The sequence below is a fragment of the Lobosporangium transversale genome (assembly GCF_002105155.1).
Source record: "Lobosporangium transversale strain NRRL 3116 chromosome Unknown BCR41scaffold_5, whole genome shotgun sequence".
Classification (NCBI taxonomy): Eukaryota; Fungi; Mortierellomycota; class Mortierellomycetes; order Mortierellales; family Mortierellaceae; genus Lobosporangium; species Lobosporangium transversale.
Window position 1 is genome coordinate 289,462 of NW_019028983.1, and position 13,665 is coordinate 303,126.

A 13,665-nucleotide genomic window follows, 5' to 3' on the forward strand; every position below is an offset into this window, starting at 1 on the left:
ATAGCATTGGCGACTCTGTCTCATCCCTCATAATCTGATTAAATGTTGGTCCAGTCTCGCGAATGCCCCGTTCCAGCAACAAGATTTCCTCATCAGACCAAGGTTCAGTTTCCATAATCCTGAGAGATCTCCAATGGGTATTGCAGCGCTGCGCCGTAGCGCCTCTGCCCACATGACGTGCCACCCATCTCCAGTTAATCCAGTTCACCTGAACGCCACGGGTCCGTAAACGTTGGCGAACCAGTTTTTGTAGCTTGACCGATGACTCCTTGTCCCAGGTGAAGGATGGCTCTTTGCTGCGTGCCAAAGCCAGCTCTACACAGTCCTTGTAGAATTTATCCTTATCCAGAGTCTCGTCCTCCTGATTCTCAAATGCTTTCTCACGTAATATCCGAGTCTGCTCTCTAAAGTATTGCACACAATCCTCAGTAGTAATCCATGTTGATTCTGGCGACAAAGACTGTAAATTACCTTCATCGTCTGCAGAAACAGTATTAATTTTCTGAGAAATCCTCTCAAAGTCCGATCCACACTCAAGCCAGAGCTTCCAGAACCATGCCTCACGATTGACATCCCACTTGATTACTCCTAGATCTGGTCGCCGAACAGGCATATCCAGGTATTTCCAGTAAGCACGGCATTCTTCTGCAGAATGTCGCCCATCCAGTGCTTTTGAAACATCCTCCCACCCACGTGTTCCATGGCGAATGACATGTTGAATCAGAGTTGTTTCCTCTTCTGCTGACCATGTTTTGCTAACTTCTCTCATTACTGTACTCTTGTCCCAATGTTCTGGAGGTGTGTAAGAGGGCGGTGCAACAGAATGAGGGCCTTTGACTCTCCTACCAACAGTAACAGAGCCATCTGTGTACGTCTCTCTGCCATCAAGTGCTGCTGCAGTCAACATGGCATCCTGGACACTGTCACTGTCATCGTCATCATTGTCGTTGTTGTTCTCATCATCAAAGTCATCATCATCATAATCATGATTTTGATGAGCCGTTTCATCGTTCATTTCTTCGATGATATCATCCTCCAAGTCGTCAGATCCAACATCATCGTTGTCATCATCAAGAGTGTCATCATCGTCAAATTTATCCATGTTCGCATCTGTGTCGTCATCAAAATCATTATGCATAGCATCGGCATTGGAGCTTATCGTGGCCAATGGTAGCTTATTTACAGCTGTTTTATCATTAGAGCCTTCTTGCCATGACGCCGCTGGCTGCAGCGTAGATAAGCCCATGAGCTCTCGATACTTATTCCTACACGCAACGCGATGAAAGCCCAAATAATTGGATACTATTGACCATGGTACTCCTTGATCCACAAAAAATATAAGCTTCTCTTGAAGGATTGGTGTCCATGCTCTGGCCTTCAATTTTGGGTCAAGAACGCCATAAAAACGGTCATAGCATTCTTTCACGCTGGAATTAAGATATGCTGCAATATCAGTGAATGAAACACCTGACTCGTGGCTGTTGATAATGCACTCGTCTTCTGCTGGAGTCCATATCTTGGATGAAGTGTTGGTTGTAGTGTTGTATAAGAGATCTTCATTGATAAAGCCCAGTATATCCAATTCTGATTGCCCTGTGGACGATAAAGCCGTATCCAATACTGCAGTAGGACTTTTCGAGTCAAGAACCGATTCATGTGTGCCATTAACTCGTACGTCGCTTTCATTGTTACTACTTGGTCCTGCGATTTGGATGCCTGTAGTCGCTGTGAGCGGTAAACGCCGGTTCGGTAGCAAGTATGCCGGCGAATTAGATGCGTTTAGTGTAAGAGGAGTCCAGCGATTACTAACCATTTTTCTCTTCAAACCACAGTACCGCGTGTAACAGGACAGTGGGAGCGATCCAAAGACAGATCCAATCTGACGCCAATTCAGTCCACGATCCTTCAGTTCAATGAGCAGCGAGTCCATATGTTCATGCCATCGATGAAGTCGAACCGTCGATGTGCGAGTTGATTTCGAGGTTTGAGCTCGTGGCTGTGAATGCCTAGCTAGCGCTCGCTTCCTTGCTTCTTCCTGTTTGGCTTCCAATGCAAGCCTGGGGTTCAACATTCTCCACTTTTCCTGACAGGCTGTTGGAGTCATTAATAGTTCCTCCGAGATAGCACGCCAGGCCTTGCCCTCTGCAACGTATTTGTTAAGCAGATCTATTTTCCTGGGGGTCCATCCCATATGCAATGATGGGTCCAAGTTCTTTACATATCGCTGCTGGACCGCTAGTGGGGGAACCCCAACGGCTTCTGCAATCTCTTCCCAGGTATTACCTTCCAACCTCATCTCAACAACCTTATTGTCCATCTCTTGTGACCATTCGAACCTTTGATGCATGTGTTTACCGCCTTTCTTTGCTTTTTTCGGAGCGATTGGTGCAATTCTAGAGCTAGTCGCATTGTTGGCATTTTTAGTTGTCGTTGTACTCCTTGTAGTATTGTTGGTGTACAGTGGCTTTGAAGTTGAATGTATCAGGCGCGTCTGGGGTAATAATGTGGACAGTGGTCTTGCTGTCATTCTTGATCGTCTTGATGGGACTCTGGAATAATGAGAACAGAGCCGTTGAATAAAATCGTGAGCTGCTAATTTCTTCAGTCCACTACTTTTTTGAACCAATGCTGCACATGCCATGGTATAAGAATGGTAGCTTCTATTTTTGAGGTAGTTTTAAGAAATGCAAGAAAAATGAAAAAAAAAAAAAAAAAAAAAAAAAAAAAAAGTAAGGCACATAGTTTTATTCTAAACATAATGGAGTTCCCTTTTGCACCAAATCCTTTCCAAACCTTTGTTGCTATTACTGCCGTTGTGCGTTGTCTGTAGCCGGGTATGGGTGAACCCTGTAGGACAAGCTGTCGGAATGCAAAGAGATCAGAACTGAGGCTTTGAGTGATCTAAACAACGTTGTTTCATGGATCATGGAATGAAGCTTGAAATGCCAGTCACAACAGACCGCGAGGATTTACTTGTTCTTTAGTGGGAGTTGATGCTCGTATTGACTATAAAAAGTCCCAATTTCCCCACACGTCCACTATTTCGTTGTTATTTTTTGCACACAATCTAGATAATTCAGCATTTGCTTCTTCCTGTTTCCTTTTTTCTTCTGGCAACAAGGAACCACGATGCCATGCAAGAACCAACCTATCAATCTGCCAATGTGTATTGTTAACTCCTTTTGCTTTGAATTGCGTTGATTCCCCTAGACAGAACATGTACTAACCTTTCCAAAACACGTCGATTGCGCTTTAGTAGTAACTACGAGAGTTTAATTTTACTCAATACTCAAAATTACAAAATAATTGCTCGTATCAATCCGAAGGGGCCCAATCTCTTCCACGCGTCCATCATTTCGCTATTATTCTGTCTAGACAATCCAGCAGATGCTTCATCTCGCTTTATTCTTTTTCTTTCCTTCTATTTAGCTCCCCCTATCTGTAGTTGTAGCAAAGATGGTGAGAGGAAGTCTTCGAGAGGCTGTCCAAGATAATCATCGATGTCTATCGTGTTCGGGCCTACTCGACTTGGGTACGTGCGGGTGTAGCATTGCGTTTGACATTGAACCCATCGTAGGCCCTCTCTGCAAGGTACATGTCTTTGCGAGGAATTCTTTGTTTTCCATGACCAAGGCATTGCAAGATAGAAGAACGGGGTTGACTATATGTATAGTAATAGAGTACTCTTTCCCTGGCGTAGAAAATGCCATCAACTGGGGATAATAGCTTAGAATGATATCGCGCAAATACATCACTTTATTGGTATGACACAGTCGTTCTGTATATACTGTATATATATCTTTCTCTTAACTAGGCTATCTCTGACCGCGGCTGGATACATTGTTGTCGGTGCGAATAAATATTATCCTCTAAGAAGTGCCCAAGCTGTAAAGAATTTGTAGGGCAAGTTAGCATTCACCAACTCTATTATTCCAAGTGCGATATTTATGCACAGAGATGTGATGGCTGGCCACAGCATAATCAACGTCGTCCACGGTCATCTAATACGCCAACAGCGTCCCCTTTACCTTCAGCCGATAGACAAGGATAGAGCATATCCATAGATGAAAGACGGCTGTTTAGTGCGCACCAAACGTCAAGCACCATTCGAGGCTGCGAAGGAATCAAGAAAATCCACTTATAATTCTCAAATTAGAAAATACACGTGCTCGCCGCAAACACGCTTAGACTTTTACAGCCACGTCTGACGTATTTTGAGAGAGGTTTATGCTGTAATCAATAGACTAGACAGAGCACAGTGCACTCAAGAGTGTCGACTTTGACTGCTGACTGGCTGTTAAAGTCGATCATCGTTCACTTGTCGCCGCCAAGTGGTTCGCCATATTGGACATGTGTGAGTAGGTGAAATACGCTTGTTTTTGATATAAAAGGCGTTATTAATCATCCTTGAGCAACACAACTTATTCTGATACTCTTCACTTAAGCTTCCAGTTCAACAAAAATGTACACTCCTCACTGTTGCCTGTTCAAAAAATTTCGCAAAAGACTGCATCGTTCCTCGCCCACAATAGTCGATAGTGGTAGCACAGCGGTCAAGAAACATGAACTAAGCTCTCAGCATGCACCAGAGAACCATGATGGTTATTCGCAACAATATTCGAGCGCTGACTCCCATTCTATGAGCAATCAGGAACAACTTCCTCGATACGAGCCTTGAAGCTTGGATACAGCCAGATAATGCTCCTTCGATAATCTATAATAGCGAACTATTAAAATGAATTTTATTTTATTTTACTTTATTTTATTTACAGAAAAAGATGGTCATGAAATCAAAGTAAAAAGAGAGTAGGGGACTGAGAAAGCTAAGTGCTATGTGGCTGATGATCGAAAGATTCCTTGGTGGGGTTTTTGGCCCCAGAAAATGGAGGGAGAGCAGCATCACTTCTAGTTTGTAGACGTCAACTTTATAATGTTGATAGACAAAATGTATTACATTTGACTGAGGCATCTGACTGTTGTCTTGCATTCTGCCACAGTGATTCCCACTCCAATCTGATATGAATTTCATTGCCACCACTTAGCTAAGAGTAAGGGGTAGTGTCCTGAAATTTGAGTTGTCATAATGACATCCATAGGCCTTTCTGGCGTCGACCAATACAAAGGGTTGCGACGTAAAAACGACTTAGTTGGTGGACGATGAGAGGTCGATACCGGCTGTGTGCAACGCCACACTAGTAACATGTGTGGTTTCCATTGACAATGGTTTACTTGGACGATAAACATCTTTAATGTTTTTTATTTTCCTTTCTTTCTAGACTTCTTCCTTTTTCGTTTGTATAGCCCGCTTCCCTTCCATTGTCTTCATATTTGTTGTCTACTGCACTTGATCCTGTCCAACCCGATAACTGTTTTTTCTGCTTTCACATAAATAAACGACGCGGTGGTGGCGCAATAACAATAATAAAAAAAGCACAGCCAGCCCACTTGCAGATATTCTTCATTAATGCCCTCTCTCACTTTCTTGCCTTTTAACACCTTTCTCTGTGCTCACACGATTTACTTCATTAACAATCCAATCATCTATCACATGCACATTACATCCTCACTTCAACAAATCATACACACACGTAGCTTTTCTTCATAAGATACTTTTTTCTCATCCTTCTTCCGCTTCCTGTCTAGACAACTCCTTGCACAAGCCATCATCATCATTCCTGGACACATCTGTCGCGTACATCAACTCTGAAACCAGAAGCGCAGTACATAATCCGGCTATAAGCAAACTACTACAACATCCATCACCACCAGCTGACAAAATTAGACGGAAAATTCAGAGGCTTTTCATGCCTCTCGACGCCGACTACAACATCCTTCCTTTTTCCTTCTGTGAATTTGTGTGTGTGCCTGCATCGATCCACTCTCTCAACAGGCACTCCATCGTCTCCTCGGCCGGTTTACTAAAAAGGATTACATCTAATCTGACAGCCAATCCTTTTTTAAAACGCCAGAAATGCCTTTCGAGTTTGGTGTTCCAATTGATCCAACCTTTCGTAAGACCCTTCAGGCAAAGATTCGGTCCTTGCTGCAGGGAAAATCAGAAGGGTACGCTTACTTTATAAAAAAAGTTTTTTTTATAAACAATAATCAATTCGGTACATCTCAGAAAGAGTATGATGAATTACGTGTGGACCAAAGGATCTTGAGTCAGGATAGTTGTCGAATCAAGCAAATTGAATTCAGGGACACACGGAGATTATTGTTCAATAACATCAGCAGTAGTATATTAATTTCAGAGAAGTCTGAACTGTAACGCCACCATCTGAAACCATGCTTGACCATCTCATGCCCAGCCTGAGAATAAATAAATAATAATGATGAAAAACTTTATAGCAGCTATGCCAGCTAATGGAAACGTCAGGGAGCCGACCCAAGAACAGTGGCGCTGCTGCGGGACTACCACGGTGATTTCTTATGTAGGAATGATAAACTTTAGTCGAGGAATTACAGGATATAGTAGTAGGAGGGCTTGGCAGCATTGACTGTAGATCCTTCACCAAACAACCCAGTTGACCCGTGCATGCAGAGAAAAAGTGGAAGGAAGGGAAATGGTTCTTAAATTGTTATTTTAATTATTCATTTATTTCTTTTTATAACTTTGTAAAAACAGGTTCCCTGGTTCATACCCAGTCAATTTCGAATCATCTCACTTACAGCTATTGGCCAAGGAAGAGTACTTTGTCACAGAGAAGGTTCCTGGTGTGCGATATATGCTTCTCAGCACCCACACACCCAAAGGCCCGGCATGTTTTCTAGTAAGAAAGCAACATCAGTTGTCAAACGCATATTCTTATATAATTATCCCTGCATATATTTATTTATGTTTGAATATTATCATTAACACATTTAATTGGTTCTGTTTCTTTAGATCGACCGACATTACGAAATTTCATTTGTGCCACATCTGCTACTTCCTCTTCGGGATAACCCTTCAAAGTACCAAAACGAAACATTGCTGGATGGAGAGATGATCGTGGAAGGGGATGGAAGCAAGGTATTATTTGCTATTCAGGAAAAAAAAAAAAAAAAAAAAAAAAAAAAAATAGACACCATGACTCATGATGTCCATGGGAGTGTACCTACTACAATCTATTTACTATTGTTGTTATATACTTAACGCTCCTTCTTTATTCACATGCCTTGACAACTCAGAAAACATTACGTTTTTTAGTATTTGATCTCATGGCTCTTAATGGTATAGTTGTAACACAACGATCCTACAGTACACGTTTAGGGGTAAGTTGACGCGACTCAAAAAGATCAATGATGTTGCTCTACTTGCGAAATTTTGATAAAGTGACCGTTCTCATCCATATCAACTTTAGATGATGGATCAGGACGTCTTAGCAGTACAGGCTAGTAAATCAAGCGAGATACGATCTAAAGAACCATTCACGTAAGGATCGATTACTGTCGTTGATGATCCATTGAATCTTGACAGACAGAGCTACCAGCGTTTTTTAAATAATATATTCTGCCTCTATATCAAATTAGAATCGAGCGCAAGACAATGCAGAGGTCATATGGATTGAATATTATTTTATCTGGGAGCAAACGACACAAACATGGTGGCGAAGGGTTAATATTTATGCCTGTGCGACAACCATACGTACCAGGAACGAGTCCAAAACTGTAATGAAGCGAGCTTTTTTTTTTTTTTTTTTTTTTTTTTTCTGTTTCATCTATTTTTGACAGACTATGAATTGAATCTGTTTCCTCACGGCATCATATTTTCAATGAACTTGTTCCATATAGATTAAAATGGAAATCTCATACAACAGCGCAGTTCCTGATCAAAGTGGCTATGAGCAAAGAGAGGAAACCAATGTACTCTATTCATGTTAAGCATGGAGGCGGTACAAAGTTCTATGACTATGTTACACCAGAGCCTCAATTAGCTTCAGAATGGCATAACTCTTCCCCAGATGGGAAAGTTGCTGAATTTTGGTATGTTAATAACATTTCTGTTAGGATGCTATGCGTGTTCTGGGTCGCTTTGCTCATTGACATTGTGGTATTTCTTTATAGGTGGGATGCGCAGTGGCCAACGCAAATGTTTGAAAAGGGCTATGGGTTAGAGACTCGTACAGGAGGTTGGCGATTTTATCGCACGCGGGAAGACAAAAAAGACGTGGATGATGAAGCAACGGTACAAGCACTAGTCAAGGGGATTGAGACAGCTGTCACAAAAGAACAGGTATGTGCTTATTATTGTATTAACCATGTCAAATTGGGGTTAATTTGTCTTTAACCGTGCATTGTGCTGCACAGCTCACGCGTTTATTTATATGAACTCGGAATCTGTAGTTAGAATCACAAATCGAGCATATCAGGACTCAATGGAAGGCTAGGGAGGCAGGCTTACCCACAAATGGAAACAACCAGTCGCCACATTCTACTAGTCAACGTCCCGCTATCCGACAGCTCTCCATTGTCAGTACCCACTCCGAAAACCATCCTCCGCCTATGACGCCTTCCCATACTTCGTCACAATACTTGCAGTCACCCTCTGTTGCAAATCATCCTGGTTCACATGGGTATTTTTCCAAGAAGGGGGAACGAAAGTCATCAGTAGATGAGCATGGTTCGTCAAGCCATCATCCGATCACCGCTCCAGGGACTTTCTCTCACCCATTGCCCCCCAAACCTCAATCTTTTCAGGCTCGACATTCATCAGTAGAACAATCTCAATCACAATCCGCAAAAAACGCTGATCAGGAACAAACTAGTAGCTCTTCGTCATCGACGCCGTCAACATCTGTTATTCAAACCCCAGACAGGAAATCAACCCCGCCACCCACTAGTACACCAACGTCATCTGTAGCGTCGCCTTCATCTACGTCAGGCGTTAAGAACCCGCTGAAGCTTTCACAGGTCCCAGCTCACTTACAGCCTATAAAATCATGGATGACAGCATCGCCTGTTCCTAGAGCTCCCCCACTCGATAAAGGCGTCAAAGGTGTTAAGAATGAGAGACGTGATAGCAGAGATTCAATCGTGAGTAGTGGCAGTAATTCACCTAAATCCGCACCATCTAGGAAAAGCTCAATGTCTATTGCGGATGTCCCAAAGGAAACAGTGGTGGGCTCGATATCAAAGGCCAATGAGGCGGGGGATGCAAATGGAAACCAATCTACCACTACTTCAAGCTCAATATCAATTTCCCAAGAGGCGCCGTCACAAACTCCTACTCCTGCCCATACCCCAATACCTTCTGGAATATCAAGGCCTACAACCGTGCCAGCACTTCCACCAACGACATCATCAGCTTCCACAGATATTGCGCTGTCGGGGGTTGCCCTTGAGACTAACGATAACAAGGATTCAGATGAGAAGCGCCACGAAGATTCATCCGCGTCTGCAGATCATGTTCGCATGCCTTCAGTGATACCAGTAACAACAACAACACCCTCGGGTTCAGCAGCTGTGAAAACTTCTGTCGATGAGGATATTACTTTAAAAGCACCTACGCCTGTGCTTGGAAAGCGAATGGCTGATCTTTCAGAATCTGAGGGGGAGCGATCGGAGGATTCAATTGTTCAGCGCCGTAAAATTTCGGATGGAGTAGGACCTTCATTCAAGACTGAAGCAGTTATGACAGGCATAGGAACCTTAAAATTGATTGCATCACAGTCACCCAAACCATCTTTCAGCTCTCCACTAGCTGTACAGGATAGTACAACTATGTCCCCGCTTTCGCCCTTGAGTAGTCCAGATCGTGCAGCTGTTGTGACGTCTGATGACAATAAGCAGGCGTCGCCGCGCTCACAGCATCCAATAGGCTCTAGAACAACCATCAGCTCAAAACTTTTGCATGAGGTCACGGCACAGCTTGGACAGGAGACTAACGAGCATGATGCTTTAGAAACCCATGAAAATGTTGAAAAGGTGGACCAAGTGGAACCTACAGCAGCTATACTGAAAGAAGACGTGGTGATGAAGGAAGATAACATGGGATCAGCGGTCACAACAGGTCCTCTCCCTACACCGGCATTGACGGTCATGGAACAGACGGCCTACGATCTTCCGAGTGAAGGTGAGAAGGCTCAAGCTTTGGCGAGAGCGAGAGAGGAGGCGATTTCTAGAATGGCAGTGCAACGGGAACACCAAGAAGCGATTCAAATGAAACTGAAAGAGGACGTTGAAGTTTTCAAGGAGAAATCACTAATTCGAAAAGACAAAGCCCAAAAACGGAAAATGCAGGAGGTAAATGAGACGCCTGTACAAGATCGTAGAGCCCAACCTGTGCGCCAGATTAATCAGCAACAAGGAAGACAAGTCAATAATGATGCCCCCGTTTTGAGAGGGCAGTCACAAGCAGCTCAACGTCAGTTAGCCTCGCCTCAGGATCAACAGCAGCGCCTTGGATACACGACACGTCTTTCCAAGGCAGCTTCTAGGACAGAGGCTCAACAAAACGCTCAAAATAATGTCAAAGGACAGTCTCATGTGGAACCGTCCACAGGCAATTCTAAAGAACAGATTGGATGTATTGTGGAACCAGTTGCTCCTATCACAACCCAGCGTGAGGAGCGATCGTCTATCAATCGTCCCATGTCACTTCATCACGGTCAATTAAATGATCAAATTGTTAGTGTCCCAAATCCCGCGCTACTTCATCCGGAAGGACCCTCTCGCAATCACAGAAGGATCAATTCAACGGAAGATCATCATCACTCATTAGACTCAGTCCGTGCAGATGCATCTACGCCAGACCAACAGGAGCTTCCTAAACAATATGATCAAACACACAGCATACGGCAAGACATAGACGAGCATTTTGAGCCGAACCATCGACGCTTACACTCAGATGTTGGGGCTCTATATAAACCAATAATGAATACAACTGCACAGCCGCAAATGATAACGCCTGGACAGCTGCCTCATAAAGGGGCACTGGAAGTACGCGACCAACCTGGCTCACCTTACAGCCCTCAGCCGCCCGGTATGTTGACGGCAGTATATCATCCCGAAGCAGATAGTCCAAGAGTATCGAAAAACAGTTCATTTTCGACCACCGTAAAAGAGGATGTGCCTATGAAACGAGAATCGAAGACTCGATTGCAGTTCATTTTGAATGACGACGACGCAGGGCCTGAAAGTGGTAATGAGGATGATTCTCAAGAACGTCGCTTAAGTCCGGAAAGGGCTCAGTGGAATGACCAACGGCCCCCTATTCAGGAGACGCCTCAGCGAACAAATGTGTCCCAGGAAGAATATGGACTTCGACCTCCAATCCCTGAAGAATATAACGCGTACGAGTACCAGGGTTTTCGTAGCCCTCCGAATACATCTGCTTCAGCCATGGAAATTAACTCTGCGCAACGCCAGCAGGCAAAGAAACAGAAGCTCCCACAGGAAGGTACTGGATCGGAACACTATGGTAATCGAGTAGACGAGTACGAGTACCACGTACGTCAGTCTCAAATACAGCCAATGTTGTCTAGAGCAGCCGCTCAACCCTCACAACGCTCTGTATCCCAAGTTGATCGATGGCCACAGCAACAGCACCAACAGCAACATCATCCTCTTCCTCCATCTCCTTCACAACAGACTATGTCAGGTCCAACTCAAGTTGCAGGAAGGCGATTGCCAGGTGATTCACAAGCGTTGTCGCCTCATCTACAAATCACTCATTCACCCGCTCGACCTGTATACCAAAGTTCTGAACAACAACCGCACGGAAACCAGATAGGCAAACCTACACATCATGACCAATATGGTCTGACAGGGCCAGTACCATCCCCAGAAGGCCCCCGCCCTACTTCTGATCGACCAACACACTCGAGACACTCTTCATCGTCAACACCAGGGCCCGGACCCGAGAATCCTCACCCTCAAGGCCTTCCCTACCAAATTAACCGTGGTAAAGCACCTCAGGGACCGGTACAGGTTGAGATGTATGGGCGTGGCTATCCTTCGCCTTCAACGGTACATGCTCCCGTACAAGCACGTGTGGCAAACTCTGTACAGCATATGCAACAGTCGTCACAACAGGCATCCCCGCAATTTCATCACCAACAAGTTCAGAGCCAACAGCAACAGCAAGCTAGTGCCAATGCATTTACGCGTAAAAAGGTACCAGTGGAACACCACGCTGGAGCATATGGTCCACCTCCACCTTCTAGCATTCATCCTGGATTTGAGTCCCGAGCTTCCCATACACAGCATTCTCATTCTCATCAACAGCTGCCGCACCAACACCTGAACCGCCATTCTGAGCAGGAGCCTGTACATGATCTAGATCCCGCTCCAGGGCATCATAAGCAGACACCTCCACAATACCGTGTCCCCCATCATGAACAGGTTTCTGGTCCAAGCGGTCCAAGCTATTATGAACAGGAAGCTCCACCGCCAGCTGGCACTTTTGGATCGAGTCGATCTTCTATATATGGTTCTCAACCTCTGCATCCATCTCCTGTCCAGGAGAGACAGCCCCAACCATATCCTTCTCATCCTGGAGCGGGACAACAGCACGATCCGTCTTATCGTTCGTACACAGGAAGCAGTGCACGTCCAGGACCTGGAAATGACATGGGATCTAAAGACGAGCATATGCGTGGAAGGGCTCATATTACTGCGCCAGCTCTTGGGCATGGTGGACGTGGATCGATGGGTCATTTGCCTTCCGACCATCCATCCTCACAACGCCAGCACCAGCAGCAGTACCTACCACAACAGATGCCAATGCAACACGATTACCGGCATAGCTCTGCATCCTATCATCATCACCAGCAACAACAGTCAACACAGTATGCTTCCCAGAAATCTATGCACCTTCAGGATCATTCGCCGTATCCTCCACCTCCTCATCATACTGCCTCTCCAACTATTCCCTCTCCTCGTCACGGACAACCCCATTCGGGACGCCCTAACGAACATGACCCGAACTATCGCCCTATGCCACATGGGCAACAGAGCCATGGGCATGGACATGGGCATGGACATGGACACGGCGGACCATGGTGATGCGTCATGTTGCTTCTGGAGCTGTCAAGTAGTTAATAATACCCTTTGCTTTTAAATTCTCCCGCAGTCCTTTTGTTTTCTCGTCATATTAGTCCTTATTTGTTGTTTTTCTTGTTCATTTTCATACCAGTACTATGGTTCGAGCTTTCTTTTTCTTTTTTTCTTTCTATTTCTTTTTCTTTTTTTTCTTTTTTTCTTTTTCTGTTTTCTATTAGGTTAAGGTAGCAACAACCAGACTCGAGTATTTATCATTGTACTATCCTTGTATGACAACTCTTCATTGCTCTTTCCTCCACTTGCTTCTGTAGTCGTTTTTTTCTTCATGTAATTGTAACGTTTAGCAGAGTTCATGAACAACAATAAAGCAACAATCAAAGGGGTGCGGGACATCCTCTTATTTTATTGTCAGTCGTTTTTTTATTTTTTATTTTTAGTTTTATTTTTGTATGAACACAAGCATTGAGCAAATAAAACATTCCAATAGGATTTATTTTTGTCATACAAATGTAATACAAGACCCCGTGCATTGGCCCGTAAAACGCGTCGTGTTGTGTTTTGTGTGCATCACCATTTTGAGGTTCTGATATAGACCGATTTCGGTTTCAGCCTTTTATTCAAGAACATCCAACATCTTGAACATCCTGAACATCTTGAACACCTTGATGGTCCTCAACCGTC

At 44.2% G+C, this 13,665-nt stretch overlaps 2 protein-coding genes across 2 annotated transcripts; one reads left to right on the forward strand and one right to left on the reverse strand.

Annotated features, from left to right (window-relative positions):
* Nucleotides 1-215: 215 nt before the first annotated feature.
* Nucleotides 216-2,890, reverse strand: BCR41DRAFT_178771 (hypothetical protein). The gene is made up of 3 exons (XM_022019754.1): nt 2,794-2,890; nt 472-2,660; nt 216-404 (listed from the first exon to the last, which is right to left on the reverse strand). Exons 2-3 carry the CDS (start codon nt 2,639-2,641, stop codon nt 316-318), a joined length of 2,259 nt encoding a protein of 752 aa, XP_021884684.1. The 5' UTR covers nt 2,642-2,660; nt 2,794-2,890; the 3' UTR covers nt 216-315.
* Nucleotides 2,891-5,473: 2,583 nt separating this feature from the next.
* Nucleotides 5,474-13,371, forward strand: BCR41DRAFT_347099 (hypothetical protein). Its single transcript, XM_022023029.1, has 9 exons — nt 5,474-6,063; nt 6,629-6,773; nt 6,887-7,012; nt 7,171-7,254; nt 7,344-7,414; nt 7,513-7,650; nt 7,774-7,965; nt 8,047-8,215; nt 8,326-13,371. The coding sequence occupies exons 1-9, from the start codon at nt 5,972-5,974 to the stop codon at nt 12,985-12,987; spliced, it is 5,679 nt and encodes a 1,892-aa protein (XP_021884685.1). The 5' UTR covers nt 5,474-5,971; the 3' UTR covers nt 12,988-13,371.
* Nucleotides 13,372-13,665: the final 294 nt, after the last annotated feature.

Bases quoted from the DNA above. Each gene is read 5' to 3' on its own strand.
- BCR41DRAFT_178771 (XM_022019754.1), bottom strand. From the start codon at position 2,641: ATGGCATGTGCAGCATTGGTTCAAAAAAGTAGTGGACTGAAGAAATTA. The intron at 405-471 runs GTAATTTACAGT...GCAATACTTTAG, and splicing joins TGTTTCTGCAGACGATGAAG to AGAGCAGACTCGGATATTAC.
- BCR41DRAFT_347099 (XM_022023029.1), top strand. From the start codon at position 5,972: ATGCCTTTCGAGTTTGGTGTTCCAATTGATCCAACCTTTCGTAAGACC. The intron at 7,651-7,773 runs GTAATGAAGCGA...TGTTCCATATAG, and splicing joins CCAGGAACGAGTCCAAAACT to ATTAAAATGGAAATCTCATA. The intron at 8,216-8,325 runs GTATGTGCTTAT...CGGAATCTGTAG, and splicing joins CAGCTGTCACAAAAGAACAG to TTAGAATCACAAATCGAGCA.